Below are 22,525 nucleotides of genomic sequence, written 5' to 3' on the forward strand. Positions count from 1 at the left end.
GTGGAGGTGACGGAATTCCAGTTGAGCTATTTCAAATCCTGAAAGATGATGCTGTGAAAGTGCTGCACTCAATATGCCAGCAAATTTGGAAAACTCAGCAGTGACCACAGGACTGGAAAAGGTCAGTTTTCATTCAAATCCCAAAGAAAGGCAATGCCAAAGAATGCTCAAACTACCACACAATTGCACTCATCTCACACGCTAGTAAAGTAATGCTCAAAATTCTCCAAGCCAGGCTTTAGCTATATGTGAACCGTGAACTTCCTGATGTTCAAGCTGGTTTTAGAAAAGGCAGAGGAACTAGAGGTCAAATTGCCAACATCCGCTGGATCTTGGAAAAAGCAAGAGAGTTCCAGAAAAACATCTATTTCTGCTTTATTGACTATGCCAAAGCCTTTGACTGTGTGGATCACAATAAACTGTGGAAAATTCTGAAAGAGATGGGAATACCAGACCACCTGATCTGCCTCTTGAGAAACCTATATGTAGGTCAGGAAGCAACAGTTAGAACTGGACATGGAACAACAGACTGGTTCCAAATAGGAAAAGGAGTACGTCAAGGCTGTGTATTGTCACCCTGCTTATTTAACTTATACGCAGAGTACATCATGAGAAACGCTGGACTGGAAGAAGCACAAGCTGGAATCAAGATTGCCAGGAGAAATATCAATAACCTCAGATATGCAGATGACACCACCTTTATGGCAGAAAGTGAAGAGGAACTAAAAAGCCTCTTGATGAAAGTGAAAGTGGAGAGTGAAAAAGTTGGCTTAAAGCTCACCATTCAGAAAACGAAGATCATGGCATATGGTCCCATCACTTCATGGGAAATAGATAGGGAAACAGTGTCAGAATTTATTTTTTTGGGCTCCAAAACCACTGCAGATGGTGACTGCAGCCATGAAATTAAAAGACACTTACTCCTTGGAAGGAAAGTTATGACCAACCTAGATAGCATATTCAAAAGCAGAGACATTACTTTGCCAACAAAGGTTCGTCTAGTCAAGGCTATGGTTTTTCCTGTGGTCATGTATCGATGTGAAGAAGGCTGAGCGCCAAAGAATCGATGCTTTTGAACTGTGGTGTTGGAGAAGACTCTTGAGAGTCCCTTGGACTGCAAGGAGATCCAACCAGTCCATTCTGAAGGAGATCAGCCTTGGGTGTTCTTTGAAAGGAATGATGCTAAAGCTGAAACTCCAGTACTTTGGCCACCTCATGAGAAGAGTTGACTCATTGGAAAAGACCCTGATGCTGGGAGGGATTGGGGGCAGGAGGAGAAGGGGACGACAGAGGATGAGATGGCTGGATGGCATCACTGACTCGATGGACGTGAGTCTGGGTGAACTCCGGGAGTTGGTGATGGACAGGGAGGCCTGGCGTGCTGTGATTCATAGGGTGCAAAGAGTCGGACACGACTGAGCAACTGAACTGAACTGAACTGAACTGATATATATATATATATATATATATATATATATATACACACACATCCACTTGCATTTCCCAGAACCAGGAATACAGTGAGAAACAAAACAATTACTTTTCTTGAGAGACATAGCAATGAAGTAATGAGGCCTTTGCTAGGATAAACATTGAGTACTATGAGCACATCACAAAGAACCCTAGGGTTCTTCAAGTTTGAGAGGCATGTAGTAGAAAGTTTGGAATGGGAAAGTCTTAGGAAACAGCAAACACAAAGATCAATAAGTCATAGAGAACATATTATATTTGGTAAATTGGGTTGGATTGAGGGTATGATTTTAAAGAGATGTAAAAGATAGAGATTCCCTGGTGGTTCAGTCAGTAAAAAATTTGCCTGCAATGCAGGAGACCCAAGTTCAATCCCTGGGTCTGGAAAATCCCCTGGAGAAGGGAATGACTACCTACTTCAATAATCTTGCCTGGAGAATTCTATGACCAGAGGAGCCTGGAGGGTACAGTGCATTCAGTTGCAAAGAGTCAGGTATGACTGAGTGACTAACACTGTCAAAAGATAATAGGCAATATCAGGAAATGAAGATGGAAATTTAATGTGGGATTAAATCAGAATTAGATTTGTGTGTCGTACTGAGGAGTTCATACTTGCTCCTGATAGCATGAGAGGAAGAGGATAGTCACTCTACTGACATATTCACATACTCTTCATGTAACTGCCCCTCAGAATACTTAATAGCAAGTGGTCGTTTATGATAGCAAGTCACAGCCAACTGTGAGCACAACCTATAGTCAACAGCAATAGCAAATTACCAATGAAAATAAAGCAGAGATGCTTTTAGATTACAAAAACAAATTCCTTCCAATGTGCTATGTGCTATCAAGTGACATAAATTATATATACCTATTCCTTAAAGAATAGAAACAATGATATCATTTCTAACTAAATGTCCAAATAACTGATTCAGATCATCAGATGTGTAATACTATACTCAATGCCATTATATATAGAAAAATCACAAAATCCCCTAGCCTTAAATAAAAATAACTTTATTTAGATAAAGTTAATTTAAATATAATTAAGTAATTGTATTTAATAATTAAATATTAATTATATTAATCCATATATTCCTAAAGTCAATAGGTCCTTCTGACATCTGTAAATTGTTTTAAACTGCTGGTAGAATTATTTTACAATATAACAATGAACTTTAAGGAACTGACCTGAATGTATTATCATAAATGAAACAACATATATCAGCTTCTCTTTCATCCCAGAAACCCGCCCCCCACACATACACACACGAGAGAGAGAGAGAGAGAGAGAAAAAAAGTTGTAGCCAAATAAAAATTCTATGAAAAAAAAATAGAAATTTTAGTAAGAGCACAATAATATCATCAATCTTATGCCCATTGATGTCATGTCCTTTTGGAGAGCTGTATCATTGTTTCTACTCTTAGCGATAAAAAAATTTTTTGTGGGTCTATGGATTTGTAAACTATGGTTACTTGCCACATGCCTCAAAACATTGCTGCTATAATTGTTTTACGAGGTCTTGGTTAAATGCGGTGTTCTCCAGGAAGCTTTCCCTGACCTCTCAGTGTTGGTTGGTGCCCCTCCTTGCATTCTCCTGGCATCTTGCACTTCTGTTGCCGTAGCACTCAGCACGGTGCCTGGCTACCTACCTATATTCTAGGCTGTATGCTCTTTAAAGACAGTCCTGTGTCTTTACCTTTCACCATTTTACTCCACTTCCTAGCCCATAGCAAGCAATAATGATGACTTTTAATCAATAATTTCTTAGATGAATAAATAAAGGTTTGGCGGGAACTAAGTTACTTTTATCTTCCTGCCACAGTATTTTGTTCATTACCAGTGTCTGTTTGATCCTTCCAGGCTCACTGAACCCTCCAATAGATTCTCCACTCAATGCTACAGAATCTACCCTTGGCACCCGACCTTCTCTAGCCAACAGCATATCTCCTACAGGTAAGAATGTTTTTATACTGTTTTACTTCCCATGAACTATTAATCCTTTAAGTAGATTGATAGAAAAATTTCAGAAAATTTGTATGATTCATGCCCCATTCTTATCTATGGAGATTTTAAATAAATATATTAAGTACTATTTTCATGGATTAAAAGAATTAGCACAACTTCCAAAGTCCTTCACTTTGCTGCTGCTGCTGCTAAGTCGCTTCAGTCATGTCTGCCTCTGTGCGACCACATAGACGGAAGCCCACCAGGCTCCCCCGTCCCTGGGATTCTCCAAGCAAGAACACTGGAATGGGTTGTCATTTCTGGCAAAACCAGGGTCAATAAATACTCAATGAGAAATTTAAATTCTATATTTATTATTAAAGACGTTAATAAATTGACAGTGCTCCTCTACAACTGTGCTATCAGTAGGGTGTTTAAGAAATTGTTGTAAGTAGGGATCCTGTGGGCCACAGGTAGGTAGATAGTTTTAAATTCAAATCTGTTCTTGTTCAAATTAATTTTGACAAAATTGACTGGGATGAGGACTTGAATTCAGCCTTCCAATGGCATTATTAATAATGGAGTTCAGGCTGGGTCAGTGTTTCTATGGCAAAGGGATAGCAGTGAGTTTCAGAAGTTGGCATTGATGCAAACAAATCATAAATTTCCATGTCTGTGGCCTTTATGTTTAATAAAGAACCAAGGTGACTTTCTCTAGCACAGAAAAGTATGTTCTACATAGAGTAGAAGTATGCTTTTTATTTCTTCTTTAATTAAAACTATCAATTTTAGCTCAAAAAGAGAACTGAAAATGGAATAAAACAAAGCAGTCACTAGAAATGAATGATTTGTTTAGCCTGTAGCCTTTGACAGGTAGCCTGCAGTCACTGTCACAGGTTGATGGCGCTCAGAGAATGAAGCATGTGGCAGGGTGAGAAATGCCTGCAAATCACCCAATAGACATTTTGCATCCATCTATTTTTTCCTAGTTCTTAAGACTTTGTAATTTTCTCTCTTTTATGCTTCTTTTTCTTCCTCTTCTAACTCATCATTCAGCAATAAACCATAGTAAATTATGATATTCTTCATTCAACAAGCATTAGCATATTCAACAGTAATACCTTAAATCTCTCTAGTACTCTATGTGTTAGTTATCCATCGCTGTATAACAAATCACCCAAACAAAAATAAACTAGGTTTAACATATATATTGTCTCATGTGGTTTTACATGAGACAGGAGTAGCTTAGCTGAGTGTGTGGCTCAGGTTCTTTCATGAGGGTGGAGTCAGGCTGTTGGGCTCCCGTCATCTGAAGGCTTGACTGAAGCTGAGGGCTCTGCTTCCAAACTTGGACACGTTGGCAGGAGGTCTCAGCTACTCACCACATGGACCTCTCTACAGGGCTGCCTCTCTCTATGGCAGCTGTAATCCCCCAGACCAAGTAGTTCAAGAAACAGAGTCACCAAGATAAAAGCCCCCTGACTCCTTATGACCCAGTCTACAAAACTGTACACCATTATTATTGCTATATTCTATCTGTTAAAAGCAAGTCACTACGTCTAACTTATACTCAAGAGGAAGAGAATTGAGCTCCACCTCTTGAAGGAAAAAGTGTCAACAAATTTGTGTACAAAGTAAAGCAACCACATTTTGTCACTTAGAAAATGTTTGCACCTAACATTTGATGTGGTTTGATCTTTTTTATAATGAGAAGATCCCATAGACAGAGGAGCCTGGCAGGTTACAGTCCATGAGGTTGCAAAGAGTCAGACATGACTGAAGTGACAGAGCATGCACACATTCATAATGAGAGGCAACCAGAGTAAGCATCACCATTCCCATTCCCACTTTCCAGATGGGGACGCTGAGATGCTGAGAGCTTAAGTGATCACATGACTAATAAGTGGCAAAGTTAGTGTTCACACCAAAGTCTTCTGAATATAAATCTAGTTCTCAGTACATTAGATGCCATGTTTTTTCCAATTGGTCTTAAAAACTTCATGAGGACAAGGATATATATGTCATATTTGTTTTGCTTCCTCACACATGCCTAGCACAGAATTGGCATGCAAAAATATTAGTTGAATAAGTGAATGGAAAAGAATAAATGAGACTAATGTTCCTTCACTATGTAGATATCATGTAATAGACTCTGTGAAGATAATTTGCTTCTGCCTTCAGAAAGATTGCTGTGTGCTTGGAGAGAGATGCACATATGAAAATAGTAAGTCCAAATAGTAAGGTGAAAAGTGCCATGTTTTATAGAATTACAATACTGAAGGAGAGGTCATCGTTGTCGTGCTTGGTCACTCAGTTGTGTCCAACTCTTTGATACCCTTTGGACTGTAGCCAACCAGGCTCCTCTGTCCATGGAATTTTCCAGGCAAGAATACTGGAGTGGGTTGCTTTTATCTTTGAGTATGGAAGGGTGTCTATGAGTTCATGAATCCAGGAAATGTTACAAAGGGAGATGAAATAAGCTGACCTTAAGTACATATTATATTTATTTGACAAGTTAAGAGCTTGGAAAAATATTTTAAACAAAAAAAATTGGGGTCACAAAGAGTCAGACATGACTTTGCAACTGAACTACAACAAACGAAAAGAACAGAGTGAGCAGTTGTGCGCTGGTGAAGATATTCATGGGGATTTGAGAAAATATTGGTAGGTAAGTTCTGGTTAAAGGAGTGGGATTGTGTAGCAGAGAAGCAAGGATGAAGATTGGAAAATGCAGAATAAAGAGAGCCTTAAGACCAATCTAAAGATTCTAGTTATTATATCTTAAGAAATGGGAGGGACCTCATGAAACATTTTTAGAAAGGAATCGACATAATTCGTTCACCAAATGTTTATTGAACACTTACTATGCACCAGATACTCTTCTAGGTGCTAGAAATTCAACAGTGACTTTTTCTCTTTTTCAAAAGAAAAAGAATCATGATGATATATCATGGTATATACAGTTTGGCAATTGAAAGCATAAGTGAATTTCTTCTAGCTCAGTTTTCTATGTGGTTAGTTGACATACACTACTAAACTGTTCCATCAGTTCAAATATCATTCTTATTTCTGTGAAGAAATTCAAGGAAAAGAAAAGGGTATTTGTTATTCTTAACGAGTCTACAATCTAAATATAGCTCTAGTATTAGAGAAGTTGAAAGAGCACAGTCAAAGAAACATATTTGGTTAAAGCAGGAAAAATGCTACCTCATCTACAATCGTACTAAGGTGACGTAGTTGGGAAATTCCTGAAAAATAAATATAGAGGCCAAGGATGCTACAACACAAGACAAAGAATTAATAGGGTCCAAAATGTCAATAGTGCCAAGATTGAGAAACGCTGTTTACTTTCAGACTCAAGTAGCTCAAGTATAATAAGAGTAGCTATTTCTCACTTTACAAAATCTAGACCTCTGTCAAGATAGTAACAAGGTTATGTTTGATATATTTTCAAACATTAGTGATTTTTATATGTAAAAAAAACCCCATGATTTAACATGGCTGCTTATATCTAAATGAAACTCACTTGCTTAGAATAAACATTGAATTATAACTGAAATATCTAAATTTCATTTTGGCTATCCAGAGGATAATTATGAAATCACATAATGACTGGCTGCCTCAGAAGCTGGTAAGGTTCACCTTTGTGTTCTTTTAAGAAAGGAAACGGGATGGAACATGTCATGAAAACCAACTTCAAAAGGCTATGGTTTCATTACAAATTCTAAGATCTAGTGAACTGTATAATCAGTCATAATTATTAAGCTACAGATATTGTTGCAAACATCCAATTCATAGTCCTTTTCTCCCTAATGAAATTATATTCTTTAAACAAATGTAGAAAGTAATGAAAACAATGGAACTTCATAGCCAACAGCAAGAGTTACTCAGGAAACCCCAGCTCAATTCAACCTGAATTAACGTGTTTTCTGAGTCCCAGCTGCTTTCTCAGCACTGTCCTAGGAAAAGACAAGAGGCTGAAAAGCTGAGTGGTAAAATAGGCACATGCCTGCATGGGACCATAGAAGGCCCCAGACAAATGTAGAATGAGACAGTACTGGTGTAAATCCAGGTCTTTCAGACAAGAATACTGGAGTGGGTTGCCATTCCCCTCTCTAGGGGATCTTCCCAACCCAGGGATTGAATTTGGCTCTCCTACATTGCAGGCAGATTCTTTACCATCCGAGCTGCTAATGGTAAAGAAACTGCCTGCCAATGTAGGAGACATAAGAGATGTGATTTTGATCCCTGGGTGGGGAAGGAGGAAGGAGGAGGAAGAAATGGCAACCCACTCCAGTCTTCATTCCTGGAGAATCCCATGGATGGAGAAGCCAGGTGGGCTATCGTCCATAGGGTTGCAAAGAATCAGACATGGCTGAAACAACTTAGCACATGCATACATAGCCTCAGAGAGCAGACCTCAGAAATGCCACCTCTGACACTGAAAATCATCCAAGACCTTCCTTCATTCAACAAGAAAACACTGAGTGCCAACAATGAGCCAGGAATTTTTGAGGTGCTGGGATACAGATATTCAAGCTGGATTTAGAAAAGGCAGAGGAACCAGAGATTGAATTGCCAACATCTGTTGGATCATTGAAAAACCAAGAGAGTTCCAGAAAAATATCTACTTCTGCTTTATTGACTATGCCAAAGCCTTTGACTGTGTGGATCACAACAAACTGCGGAAAATTCTTAAATAGATGGGAATGCCAGACCACCTTATCTGACTCCTGAGAAATCTGTATGCAGGTCAAGAATCAATAGTTAGAACTGGACATGGAACAACAGACTGATTCCAAATCGGGAAAGGAGTATGTCTAGGCTGTATATTGTCACCCTGCTTATTTAACTTATATGCAGAGTATGTCATGAGAAATGCTGGACTGGATGAAGCACAAGCTGGAGTCAAGATTGCCAGGAGAAATATCAATAACCTCAGATATGCAGATGACACCACCCTTAATGCAGAAAGCAAAGAACTAAAGAGGCTCTTGATGAAAGTGAAAGAGGAGGGTGAAAAAGTTAGCTTAAAGCTCAGCATTCAGAAAACTAAGATCATGGCATCTGGTCCCATCACTTCATGGCAAATAGATGGGGAAACAGTAGAAATAGTGAGAGACTTTATTTTGGGGGGCTCCAAAATCACTGCAGATGGTGACTTCAGCCATGAAATTAAAAGCCTCTTGCTCCTTGTGAGAATGGCACTGAAACATGTAAAATATCATGTATGAAACGAGATGCCAGTCCAGGTTCGATGCACAATACTGGACGCTTGGGGCTAGTGCACTGGGATGACCCAGAGGGATGGTATGGGGAGGGAGGAGGGTTCAGGATGGGGAACACATGTATACCTGTGGTGGATTCATTTTGATATTTGGCAAAACTAATACAATTATGTAAAGTTTAAAAATTAAATAAAATTTTTTAAAAAAGCCTCTTGCTCCTTGGAAGAAAAACTATGACCAATCTAAACAACATATTAAAAAGCAGAGGCATTACTTTGCCAACAAATGTCCATCTAGTCAAAGCTATGGTTTTTCCATTAATCATGTATGGATGCAAGAGTTGGACTATAAAGAAAGCTAAGCACCAAAGAATTGATGCATTTGAACTGTGGTGTTGGAGGAGACTCTTGAGAGTCCCTTGGACAGCAAGGAGATACAACCAGTCCATCCTGATGAAAATCAGTCCTGAATATTCTTTGGAAGGACTGATGCTGAAGCTGCAACTCCAATACTTCGGCTACCTGATGCAAAGAACTGACTCATTTGAAAAGACCCTGATTCTGGGGAAAATTGAAGGTAGGAGAAGGGGACAACCAAGGATGAGATGGTTGGATGGCTTCACCAACTCAATGGACATGAGTTTGAGTAAGCTCCAGGAGTTAGTGATGGACAGGGAAGCCTGGCATTGCTGCAATCCATGGGGTCACAAAGAGTCAGACATGACTGGACATGACTGAAAGACTGAACTGAAGTGAACTGAACTGGGGTATAATGAATGAGACAGGCAGCCCCCAGCTCCACAGAACTTACAGTCTAGCCAGACCACTTGCTTAGCCTCCCATTTCATTGACCACTAGGTCATAGACCTTTTGCCTCTGCCCCCTATTTTTATGTTTTAGCACAACTCTTGATCTGATGGCATTAATTTTTGATTTAAGCCCTCTCTAAAAATTTATCTAATTTTTACAGTCTGGATCTTTCTACTCTTAGAAGTTTTGAAAGAAATATCAAATCCAGTCTGTTTCTAATCACTGGCCAAGCTCTGCATGTGAGCACACCTTATCCTTGGTGAGCAGAGAGTCAGACATGAAGGGTACAGACTGAAGGAAGCATTACCCAGGGGATGCAATGAAACTACTAATTTATGAGAAAGCATGTCAGAAATGGATGGGGTCAAACTGGAATTAGATAAGATTAGTCTAACACAAATACAGGGCAAGCAGATCAGATCAGCTGTGGTCTGGATATTGGATTCTAAAGTGAAGAGAGGAGGATCCCTGACAGACACTGCAAGCCAATGAGAAGCCTCTGTGATTTGTTTGTGATAGCAACTTCTGACACCTTCTGTGGCCATGGCATACCTGGCTTTAAGGGTCAGGACACCTCTGTTGCTGTCTGGGAGTTTTATCATATGTATCCAAGCACTGAAAATTAAGAAAAAGAAATGAGTTCTGGGAGCAGGAAGAGTAGAATCAGGAAAGTGGAAAGTTGCCCAGGGGATCTGGAAAGAAATATACATGCACGTGGAAGAAAGATGAGAAACAGATCTTCAGACAATAGTCTTGAGCAAAGACATACAATGCATACAGGACATGGGAAGACAAGCAGGGTGAGTGCTGACAACTCTTGTTGGGGAGGGGCTGCAAGTTGCTCAGGTGAGGTGGAACCAGGTGGGAATGAACTTAGGTTGTTTAGTTGCTAAGTCGTGTCCAAGTCTTTTCCGATCCCATGGATCTAGCCCACCATCCTCCTCTGTCCATGGAATTCTCCAGGCAAGAATACTGGAATGGGTTTCCTCTCCTCCAGGGCAGCTTAGGTTAACGGGATGTGTATCTGGGCTGTGATCTGATCATCAACAAACAGCCACTATGGCTATTTTAATATAAGAAAAATGTAAGTAAAACCGAAGACCAAATGATGTAGATTGAAAGAGATAATGGTCTAAACTAAAATGGACGTATGTAGAAATGGAAAGTAATGTGTGTGACAGATGTCTCAGCAGGATTGTCTGCCTAAATGTGGGAGAATAAATTAAACATTTTTAGTAAAACTATTGTACAAGGGTCTTCCAGGCTTTTTTCTACTAATTTTCCCCAATTTTTACCAACCGCTCTGATTGTATTGCACTACTAAGCAATAATTTTAATAATGTTTGTTAATATTTGGGTGCCTCTGGTGTGCCTGGCACTATTCTAAACTAGTTAATGTATTATCTCATTTGTTGTTGTTGTTGTTGTTTAGTCACTGAGTCATGTCCAACTTTTTTGTGACACCGTGAACTGTAGCCCGCCAGGCTCCACTGTCAATGGGATTTCCCAGGCAAGGATGCTGGAGTGGGATGCCATGCCCTTCTCCCGGGATCAAACCCAGGTCTCCTCCATTGCAGACAGATTCTTTACTGTCTGACCGACTCCTCCCCAAAAAGCAATGGTATAGGCACTATCATTAACCCATTTTACAGATGAAGATACCAAAGCACAAAGAGGTTAATTAACTTACCCAAAACTGTGCAGAAAGTGAAAGAGCCAAGATGGAACCTAGACAGTTAGCTTGAAAGCCTGAGTCTTACTGCCTCTGAGAGTACATGATGGGTGCTCAATAAATGTCACTGGACATTGAATAAATCCCTTCTAGTATTATGTTGGTATTGTTGCCATGAAAAGGTCAATATGACAGCTATGCCTATATTAATCTTTCCCTTCTCTAGACCAGTGCTTTCTGAGAAATGCAGCCTCCAGAAGTGGGGCTAACATTACCTCAGTTGGAAGTAAATTGGAGAAAAACCTCCTCCTCCATTCATTTTCCATTTTCCTCTCAACATCATTATACTATAATTCTTATTGCCCAGAAATATGTACAGAATCCAAATAAAACTTCAATGCTTTCCATTGAATCCTAGGAAATTCTGGACATTCCCTCTTTGTCACCATCATTCGCCTGGGACACGCATTACAGTTCATTAAGTAATTTCTCAATTCTTTCCATAGCTGTTGCACGTAAGTCAAGGGTAGCCTCCTTGATGACTGATTTACCTTGGGTATTTGTTTATTCAGTTTTCCCCCCTTGGGGTGAGTTACCTCTGGGGAAAAGCTATTGGAAATTCTTCAGTTCATTTACTAATTATTGAGTGTCTGTGAATGCACCACATGATGTGTGATGAGCTCTGTCCTGCCTACTGGCATCTTCCCCCATAGGGGGAAAATTCTTTCTGGGCCAGTAATCCAGCAATACACACTGCCTTTGGTCCTTCAAGTGAGCACATGTTCCCCCTAACTATCTGCCTTCCATGGAAAAGAGTTGTATGTAAAAATTAAGATTTCATACCACACATCTTCTTTTGTTGACCTGGGGCTCAATATCCACCTTATCCTGATATCAGAGGTTAATGAGGCTGACTCAGATGTATTTAGATGTATTTGCTGACCTATATTCTTTAAAGTTCAATTGTCCAGCTAATGCCATTGTGGATTTAAAAGCTCTATTTTTATGCTGCAAGTGAATTGATGGAATATAAAATTACACATTTGTCAAGGAGACTGGGTAACTATGTCAATAAATGCTATGTCAATAGAGTGGAAGGTCAAGTGAAAACATTACTATTTGAGAAAATAAGTTAGATTTTTAGCTTTAAGTCTACATAAAATTAGGCAAAGTCATGGACAATTGAGCTTAATGAACCATATCACTATGACAGTAGCAGCCTAAACTTACAAATAAATTTTACCTTTGTTTTTAGTTGAATAAATAAGGTAAACTGAGTAGCTTAGCAAAAAGAATAATTTTCTTTTTTCCTATCATTCCCTGTTCAAATGAGCACTGTAGAGTTTCTGCCTAGCTTCTGAAAGAAATTGTAGGTAATTTTTTTCCTTGGCTTTTTTGGTGATTTTTGTATAATAATTATCCGGTCCCTTTCGGTCACAAGAACAGGTTTGTATCCATAATTTAAAAAGCAGGTCAGTGTAATGTCAAAATTTGAAAAAGTTAATTCAGAACTTCTGTCCTTCCTCTCCACCAAGCTTGGGTCTACTTCAACTGTGGAATCCTGGAATGTCAGGTTGTATCTTTTATGTGTGTGGTGGGGAGCGGAGAGAGGTTGCAGGTATGGTTGAAATTTCCTGGCTCCATCCTCTTCTCCACTCTTACTTTTTGGCTTGAATTTCTCTTTGGAGATCACAAAATGCAGAAAAATGAGGAGGGGTAGGTAAGGAAAGCTCTTCCTTGTCAGCTTTACTGTAATGTCATTTAGGTGCCGTAAGGATGAGGAAAATAAAAAGTTCTATCTTGATTTCGTGGCAGCACTTCATCAGACTTCTCACTAAGCTGTGACTGGCCTGAGGATGCTGTCCCCCGTGGGCCACGCTGTCCTTCAGTCTCCTGCTTCCTGCGCCCAGCACCGCCTGCCCTCCTCCCCACCACCAGTTAGTTTCTACTTGGGGACTTTTTTGTTCCTCTCAGTATTTTTGTTGGGTGAGATTTATTTTTGTCGTATCCTGTTTTGTTTGGGAAAACATGTACCTCAGCTTCTGTTTGGGGGAAGTGCTCCTCTCCTCAGTATGGCTGTATCTCTCTTCTCTATGCCCATTTAGCACTGTCACCCAAGCACGGACTCCCAGTGCAGCGTTTTTAGCCTGGCACCAGTCTTCTTTGTCCCACACTCCAATACACACAGGTCAAGAACTCTGAGGGGTCTCGTGAACCCACACTTCACTTGGCTAAGGTAAGGAAGCATATTCTTCTTCCCTTCCTCCATGAAAAGGGACTTGATTCACAGCTCCCTGACAACTCTCTCCAAAGAAATGCTCACCAGGACTGCTTCCATATGATTACACGGCCTTGGGGTGCCTGATGGAACTGACAGAGCCCATTCTGCTCTAACTTCACATATCCTTCATAGCTGGTCTAGAACTCTACTTTAGAAGTGAAGATGACTTGCCATATAATATAATTCTTAGCCTTTGGGACCTCTCCTCAAACCAGGGTACAAAGAGTTCCATTTGAAAATTCTGCTCTGCGTTATACGTTAAAATTAGAAGAAATTCAGTGACACCAACAACAACAACAAAAAGAAAGAAGTCCTTTCTTTTTTGAAGAAAACAGTCCTATTCACAATAGCATCAAAATAGAGTAAAATACTTAGGAATAAATTTGAGCAAGAAAGTAAAATACCTGTATACTGATAATTATAAAACACTGATGAAATATGCAAGCACATGAAAAGACATCTACTGTTCATGGATTGGAACAGTTAATATTGTTAAATTGTCCACACTACTCAAAGCAATATACAGATTCAAAAATGTATTCAGTCTCTATCAAAATTCCTGTGGTATTTTTCACAGAAATAGAAAAAAACAACCCTAAAATTCATATTCACAAAAGACGCCAAATAGCCAAAGCAATCTTGAGAAAGAAGAACAGAGTTGGAAATATAGAGCTGTGTTTCATTGCTAAGAACACAGAGTTCTCAAGTGATTGAGAAACCACACCCTGATTTCTCAATGTACTACAAAGAGGCAGTAATCAAACCAGTATGGTATATGCATAAACAGACATGTAGGCCAGTGGAACAGAATAGAGAGCCTAGAAATATACCCAAACTAATTTTCAACAAAGGTACCAAGAGTACACACTGAAAAAGGACAGTCTCATCAATAAACGGTGCCTAGGAAACTGGATATCCACCTGCAGAAGAATTAAATTGGACCCTTTTCTTACACCATATACCAAAATCATCTCAAAATAGATTAAAATTTAAATATAAGACCTGAAACTATAAAAATCCTAGAAGAAAACTTAGGGGAAAAGCTCCTTGACATCAGTTGGCCTCATCTATGACTTCTTTGATATGACACCAAAAGTTCAGGCAACAAAAGCAAAAATAAACAAGTGTCCTACATCAAACTTAGAGGAAAAAACAAACTAAAAACCTCTTGCACAGCAAAGGAAACAACAGCATGCAGAAGCAATCTATGGGCTGGGAGAAGATAAGTGCAAATCGTATGTCTGATAAGGGGTTAAAACCAAAATATATTAGGAACTCCTTCAATTCAATAGCAAAACAAGAAACAACCTGGTAAAACATACACAAAAGACCCGAATGGACATTTTTCTAAGGGAGATATACAAATGGCCAAAAAGTATATGAAAAGCTGCTCATCATCACTAATCATTAGAGAAATTAAAATCAAAACCACAATGAAATATCTCCTCTTACCTGTTATCCAAAAAATTAAAGGTATCCTTGTGCTGGCAAGGATATGGAGAAAAGAGAACCCTGTACACTGTTAATGGGAGTATAAGACACAGACAGTGGTCAGGTATGGATGTGAGAGTTGGACTATGAAGAAAGCTGAGCACCAAAGAATTGATGCTTTTGAACTGTGGTGTTGGAGAAGACTCTTGAGAGTCCCTTGGACAGCAAGGAGATCCAACCAGTCCATTCTGAAGGAGATCAGTCCTGGGTGTTCTTTGGAAGGACTGAGGTTGAAGCTGAAACTCCAGTACTTTGGCCACCTGATGTGAAGAGCTGACTCATTGGAAAAGACCCTAATGTTGGGAAATATTGAAGGCAGGAGGATAAGGGGATGACAGAGGATGAGATGGCTGGATGGCATACCTGACTCGATGCACATGAGTTTGAGTGAACTCCGGGAGTTGGTGATGGACAGGGAGGCCTGGCGTGCTGCGGTTCATGGGGTCACAAAGAGTCGGACACGACTGAGTGACTGAACTGAACTGAAGATGCAGACTTTAACTGCAAATAGTATAAAAAACATGGAAAATGGTTTCTGAAGTTCCGCAGAAATTTAAAAGTAGAACTACTATTTGATGCAGGAATCTCTCTTTTTACTATATACAGAGAGGAAATGAAATAAGCCAAGTTTAAGAGATATTTGTGCCTCCATATTCACTGCATTATTCACGATAGCCAAGACATGAAAACAGTCTAAGTTCCCATTGACTAAAAAATATATATGTGTGTGTGTATATATATATATAATTTGACCTTAAAAAAGGAGGTCCTGATGTGCAACATGGGTGAGCATGGTGTACATTATGCTAAGTGAAATAAACCAGACACAGAAAGCAAAAGGACTACAGGATCTCACTCACATGTGAAATCTAAAAAGAGTCTACTCTGGAAGCAGAGTATAATGGTAGTTACCAGGGGTGAGGAGATAGGAAAATGGGGCACTGTTGGTCAAAATGTACAAAGTTGGAGTTAAGAAGGTTTAATAAGTCTAGAGATCTAATGTATAGCATGATGAATAGCTAATTATACTGTAATGAATGTTGGAAATTTACTGAGAATAGATTTCACGCATTCTCATCACGTATACACAAAATTAACTGTGTAAAGAGATGACATATTAATGGGCTGAGTGTAGAAGTCATGTTACTATGTATATGTATATCAAATCATCCTGTGTACACATTCAGTTCAGTTCAGATCAGTCGCTCAGTCGTGTCTGACTCTTTGCAACCCCATGAATCGCAGCACGCCAGGCCTCCCTGTCCATCACCATCTCCCAGAGTTCACTCAAACTCACGTCCATCGAGTCGGTGATGCCATCCAGCCATCTCATCCTCTGTCATCCCCTGATCCCCCTGCCCCCAATCCCTCCCAGCATCAGAGTCTTTTCCAATGAGTCAACTCTTCACATGAGGTGGCCAAAGTACTGGAGTTTCAGCTCTAGCATCATTCCTTCCAAAGAAATCCCAGGGCTGATCTCCTTCAGAATGGACTGGTTGGATCTCCTTGCAGTCCAAGGGACTCTCAGGAGTATTGGAGTTTCAGCTTTAGCATCATTCCTTCCAAAGAAATCCCAGGGCTAACCTCCTTCAGAATGGACTGGTTGGATCTCCTTGCAGTCCAAGGGACTCTCAGGAGTCTTCTCCAACACCACAGCTCAAAAGCATCAATTCTTCGTCACTCAGCCTTCTTCACAGTCCAACTCTCACATCCATACATGACCACTGGAAAAACCATAGCCTTGACTAGATGGACCTTTGTTGGCAAAGTAATGTCTCTGCTTTTGAATATGCTATCTAGGTTGGTCATAACTTTCCTTCCAAGAAGTAAGCGTCTTTTAATTTCATGGCTGCAGTCACCATCTGCAGTGATTTTGGAGCCCAAAAAAATAAAGTCTGACACTGTTTCCACTGTTTCCCCATCTATTTCCCAAGAAGTGATGGGACCAGATGCCATGATCTTCGTTTTCTGAATGTTGAGCTTTAAGCCTACTTTTTCACTCTCCTCTTTCACTTTCATCAAGAGGCTTTTTAGTTCCTCTTCACTTTCTGCTATAAGGGTGGTATCATCTGCATATCTGAGGTGATTGGTATTTCTCCCAGCAATCTTGATTCCAGCTTGTTCTTCTTCCAGCCCAGCATTTCTCATGATGTACTCTGCATACAGGAGACAGGGATCAAGACCATCCCCATGGAAAAGAAATGCAAAAAAACAAAATGGCTATCTGGGGAGACCTTACAAACAGCTGTGAAAAGAAGAGAAGTGAAAAGCAAAGGAGAAAAGGGAAGATATAAGCATCTGAATGCAGAATTCCAAAGAATAGCAAGAAGAGACAAGAAAGCCTTCCTCAGCGATCAGTGCAAAGAAATAGAGGAAAAAAACAGAATGGGAAAGACTAGGGATCTCTTCAAGAAAATTAGAAACACCAAGGGAACATTTCATGCAAAGATGGGCTCGATAAAGAACAGAAATGGTATGGACCTAACAGAAGCAGAAGATATTAAGAAGAGATGGCAAGAATACACAGAAGAACTTTACAAAAAAGATCTTCACGACCAAGATAATCATAATGGTATGATCACTCACCTAGAGCCAGACATCCTGGAATGTGAAGTCAAGTGGGCCTTAGAAAGCATCACTACAAACAAAGCTAGTGGAGGTGATGGAATTCCAGTTGAGCTATTTCAAATCCTGAAAGATGATGCTGTGAAAGTGCTGCACTCAATATGCCAGCAAATATGGAAAACTCGGCAGTGGCCACAGGACTGGAAAAGGACAGTTTTCATTCCAATCCCAAAGAAAGGCAATGCCAAGGAATGCTCAAACTACTGCACAAATGCACTCATCTCACACGCTAGTAAAGCAATGCTCAAAATTCTCCAAGCCAGGCTTCAGCAATACGTGAACCGTGAACTTCCTGATGTTCAAGCTGGTTTTAGAAAAGGCAGAGGAACCAGAGGTCAAATTGCCAACATCCGCTGGATCTTGGAAAAAGCAAGAGAGTTCCAGAAAAACATCTATTTCTGCTTTATTGACTATGCCAAAGCCTTTGACTGTGTGGATCACAATAAACTGTGGAAAATTCTGAAAGAGATGGGAATACAAGACCACCTGACCTGCCTCTTGAGAAACCTATATGTAGGTCAGGAAGCAACAGTTAGAACTGGACATGGAACAACAGACTGGTTCCAAATAGGAAAAGGAATACATCAAGGCTGTATATTGTCACCCTGCTTATTTAACTTATACACAGAGTGTACACATTAAGTATATATAATTTTATTTAAAAATTAAAGAATGAGTAAGTACAATAAATTCAGTGAAAATGAAGCAAGCATGATGAGGTTATGATTTACTACTGAGATGGTCCACAGAAAGCTGTAGTTCTTGGCCACAGTGTGATGGATTGACAAGTAATAAACAGAATTCTGAAAAGCATGGCCATGGTGAGGATGCTTGAAGGAAATGGGGAAAGAGAGACAAAGAAGAAAAGGAAGAGTGTTAGCATGGGTAGTGCCTTTCTCAGTGGGTTACCAAAAGCAACAGAGGAAACTTGGCATGGAAAACAATTAAAGTACCTGGTTCATAGCATCAAAATGTTACATTTTATTATTAGTTCCCTTAAATCTCTTTGAGGGCTTGCCAGGTGGCTCAGTGATAAAGAATCGACCTGCAAAGCAGGAGATGAGGTTTAGATCCCTGGGTCTGGAAGATCACCTGGAGAAGGAAATGGCAACCAACTCCAGTCTTCTTGCCTGGGAAATCCCATGGACAGTGTAGCCTGGCGGGCTACAGTCCATGGAGTCGCAAAAAATTCAGACACAACTTAACAACTAAACAACAACAATGGTAAATCCCTTTGGGAACATGATAGGAACCCAGGGTAGGAAATAGAGTGGTTGATTAATTAACCAGTCTGTTTTTGTCTAAAGTGTGTGATTATGTTTTAATTAAAAAAAAAAAATCTAGAATTGTGTGTGAGATAGATTTGGATGTCAGTGAAGATCACCAAGATCATGTTCTCACGAGTGAAGGAGGGAAGTGGGCGTGAGAAAAGGCAGATATCTGTAAAGTTGGCCTGAAAGGTCACATGTTTATTATATTCTCACTTCTCTGCTTTCCCCCTCACTCACTGTACTTCACCAAGTTCGGCCCCCTTGCTGTCCCTCCGACATGCCCTAGTCACTCCCACATAAGGTCTTCTCACCTGTTTCCTCTGCCTAGAAATTCTTCCCCTGAAAATCTGCATGGCTTACACACCATCTTCTCCCAATCTTTGTTCAAATGTCACCTTCTCGATGTGGCTTTCCACGACCAACTCATTTCAAACTGCAGTACCCTCTCTCTCACTTCCTGTCCTCTTTCCCTGTTTTATTTTTCTCCTGACTGTCTTTTCACATCTTGTATAATTTACTTGTCTGACTTTTCCCCACAAGAAAGTAAATCCCATGAGGACTGGATTTTGGGGTCTGATTTGTCTCTGATAAATCTCCATCACCTAGAACAATAATACATGGTCATCAGTAAGTATCGGTAACTCAATAAAACCTTGGGGGAGAAGGAGTTAAGGGTGTTTTCTAAAGCGTGAAGGAGAAAGTGATTAACAAAGGAAGGGTTTTAGAAAGGGAAGAAGAAGGCTCTCTAAAGGAAAAAGGACCTGGTCAGGACCTGAACACTGAGTAGTCTCATGACAGGAAACTAAGAAGTGATGATGGGAGAGAGGAGAGAAGCCGAGGCTATAAAGGTTTCCGTTCTGGGTGGTTGTGTGTTAGGGACCATGACCAAACACGTCCATGACTAAGCCCTGGTTCTGGTAACGTGAGCTGCAACAAGGATCTCTGCACTATAAAGCCACCAGAAAGGAAGGAATGTGATCTTTGGTGTCAGACAGGCTTGGATTCAATTCTTATCTCTGCCACCTACTAGCTCTGTAACCCAGGGAAAGTTATTTCGCTTCTCTAATACTGTTTCCTTATATTAAAAAACAAAGTCATATTATCACATAGTTATTAAGAGTATGAAATGTGAAAATGCATAAAGAGCAAGTCTAAAGCTAAGGCTTTACACATTCCAGGCCAAGAAGGATGCTGTGACGATAGGAAGAGTCCAATAAGCAAAATTAATCTTAAAATAAATCAGGACCTTGTATTTTTTAATTCCTGGAAGAAGAAAGCAATGATCAAATCAATTCCTTTTGTTGTGATCATTGCCATTGTATCCTTTATCCTCCACTTACCTCACATCACAACTGCTCACCTGTCTTTTATATGGCACACAGTCATCTATGTTAAATAATTAATTTAAATTGTTTGGAAAATATTTCAGACTTTTCCCAAATTAATCACCGTAAGGCCTCTAGCATTTCCCTGCCCTTCCCTCTCTGGCAGTGAGAGGGACAGTCACTGGGAAGATGGCTAGAGTCCAGTTTAAGAGGCTGGGTTTTGCTTTCTAATGTCACAAACAGCCAGCCAAATGGGCTCTTACAGAACATGTTCTGTCTCCTACATTCAACTCAGAACTGACTAGAGTTGACTTCTGACTTAATTGAATTTCTAGTGATAACATAAAGGGTAATTTTTAACCTCAGTGAAAAAACATTTTAAGTTTTAATAGAAATGGGCTTCAAAAAGTTTCAAATCTCATCTAACCTCATGGCAGTTCATGAATTAATATAGCAAGACATTTTCTATAAAGCGATGTTTTCTTCTAAACCCCTTCTTCTTTCCTAGAAACCAAGGCTCATGGTTATGTATCTCTGGACATGTACAAGGCTAAATAACAGTAAATATTCAAACTGAAGAAGAAATAAACAACCAGCAAACAATATCTAGCTATCTAAACAAAGCAAATAACTGTCTATCATGGGGTAATACTTGCTGTATTACTTGCCTACAAAGTATGTCATAAGGCCAACTATTGAATGCTGAAGAGGATTTGCCATGTTGTGAATGCAAACATAACCTTGAAACAGAAAAGACAAAAAGCAAGTATGACTTATTTACATGCCAGACTATATAATACGAATCTTTTATAAAGACTTGACTGAACGGAGTATGAAGACAAGTCTTTTAAAACGCTGTACTTGATGTCAAGAGATTGTCAGATACACATGTCCCCTTAAAGTTACAGAATCTCCAGGTCAGGGTCTAAGAAGCGATTGCTTTCAGAAACAGAGTTAAAATAAAGCCAGTGAGAGACAAGCATTGCTGGCCACCACCAATGTGCCACAGTTTGATCACTGTCCTACTGATGCTGAGGCCACGAGTGTGCATGGTGATGACACTCAGTTCAGTTCGACACACAGAACAAACACTGAGGGCTTGCAAAGGCCCAGCCCTGGAACAGACGGGTACCACCCATTGCTGTTACTAAACCACTGTACATGAGGCTATTGCAGGGTCTCTGCACTCGCTGTGTCCTTGGCCTGAAAGCTCCCACAGCCCTTCCCCTGTATCCATTCTCCCTCTACATCCCTAGGGCAGCCTTCCTGAGACGCTGACTAGGCCTTCCCTCCTTCAGTGTTTTCATATTTGGATCGATTTCTGTGTGTCTCTGGTTAATAGCCATATCCTCTGTGAACCTAAACTCCAGAGAAACTGATAACTGTGTCCCCAGTGCTGAGCGAAATGCCTGGAAGACAGAGGCTCCCAAATTCTGGGTGAATAAATGAAAGAACATGGACAGGAAATGGAAAGAGATACCAATGCTGAGATTGTTGAAGTTGGGTCATGTAATGCCAAGGGGCCTTAATCTTGAACTGTTGTGTAAAGCCATCTCTGGATGGCTTCAGCTCTGACTTCTGCATGAGTCTGACTTCCTAGAGTAAAGGGGTCACTCTTTCCATAACCCATGCAATTTGATACAGACCCTTAGGCCAAGATCAGAACAAAATTCAGCTGGAGATGAGTAAGACTGAAATGATCTTGGGCCCCTTTAAGAAAGTGATAGGTGCCATTGATCTTTTTGTTCCCAGAAGCTTATCGACATGTATTCAGCCCTCAACAAACTCCACAGGCCTGCTCATGACAGGATGCATAGAGCTGTTCTCTAAACCAAGCAAGAGACACAGTGAAGCGAGGATCAAGGCAGCATGCATGCCTTGGCAGTGTTCCTCTTTTCAGTGGTCCACGAACAACACTTGTTAGATGGAGTTGAATGAATTCTTCCCCTGCAGTAAATCTGCAGTAAGCAAGGATTTATGTCACATTATTTTTTGACCTCCAGAAAAGAACATTTAATCAGTCATTTTAATACAAATGAAATTTCCAGTTATCATACCCAGTGACTCCTGCCAGAATTAAATCATATGTTACCAATCAGTGCCAGCACCCAGTGTGGGCAATCAGAAAATATCTGTTCATTCTAAGTAAGAAGTATTTTCAGAGATGGCTGGCAGTTGCTTATTAGCCTGAGATTTCTAGGTGATGGTGGTGAAAAAGAAGTGAAAGTCGCTCAGCCGTGTCGGACTCTTTGCGACCCCATGGACTATGCAGTCCATGGAATTCTCCAGGCCAGAACACTGGAGTGGGTAGCCTTTCCTTTCTCCAGGGGATCTTCCCAATCCGGGGATCAAATCCAGGTCTCCCACATTGCAGGTGGATTCTTTACCAGCTAAGCCACAAGGGAAGT

General features: G+C 40.2%; 1 protein-coding gene across 2 annotated transcripts in view; it reads left to right on the top strand.

Moving 5' to 3' along the window:
- Positions 1–22,525, top strand: part of CD96 (CD96 molecule) — a 96,811-nt gene that overhangs the window by 50,211 nt on the left and 24,075 nt on the right. For both annotated transcript variants that reach the window (XM_027516006.1, XM_027516088.1), the window contains exon 8: positions 3,332–3,424. In XM_027516006.1, coding sequence (XP_027371807.1) covers positions 3,332–3,424 — 93 coding nt within the window. The remainder of the gene's footprint in view (positions 1–3,331; positions 3,425–22,525) is intronic.

Source organism: Bos indicus x Bos taurus, chromosome 1 (assembly GCF_003369695.1).
Source record: "Bos indicus x Bos taurus breed Angus x Brahman F1 hybrid chromosome 1, Bos_hybrid_MaternalHap_v2.0, whole genome shotgun sequence".
In the NCBI taxonomy this organism is placed as follows: Eukaryota; Metazoa; Chordata; class Mammalia; order Artiodactyla; family Bovidae; genus Bos; species Bos indicus x Bos taurus.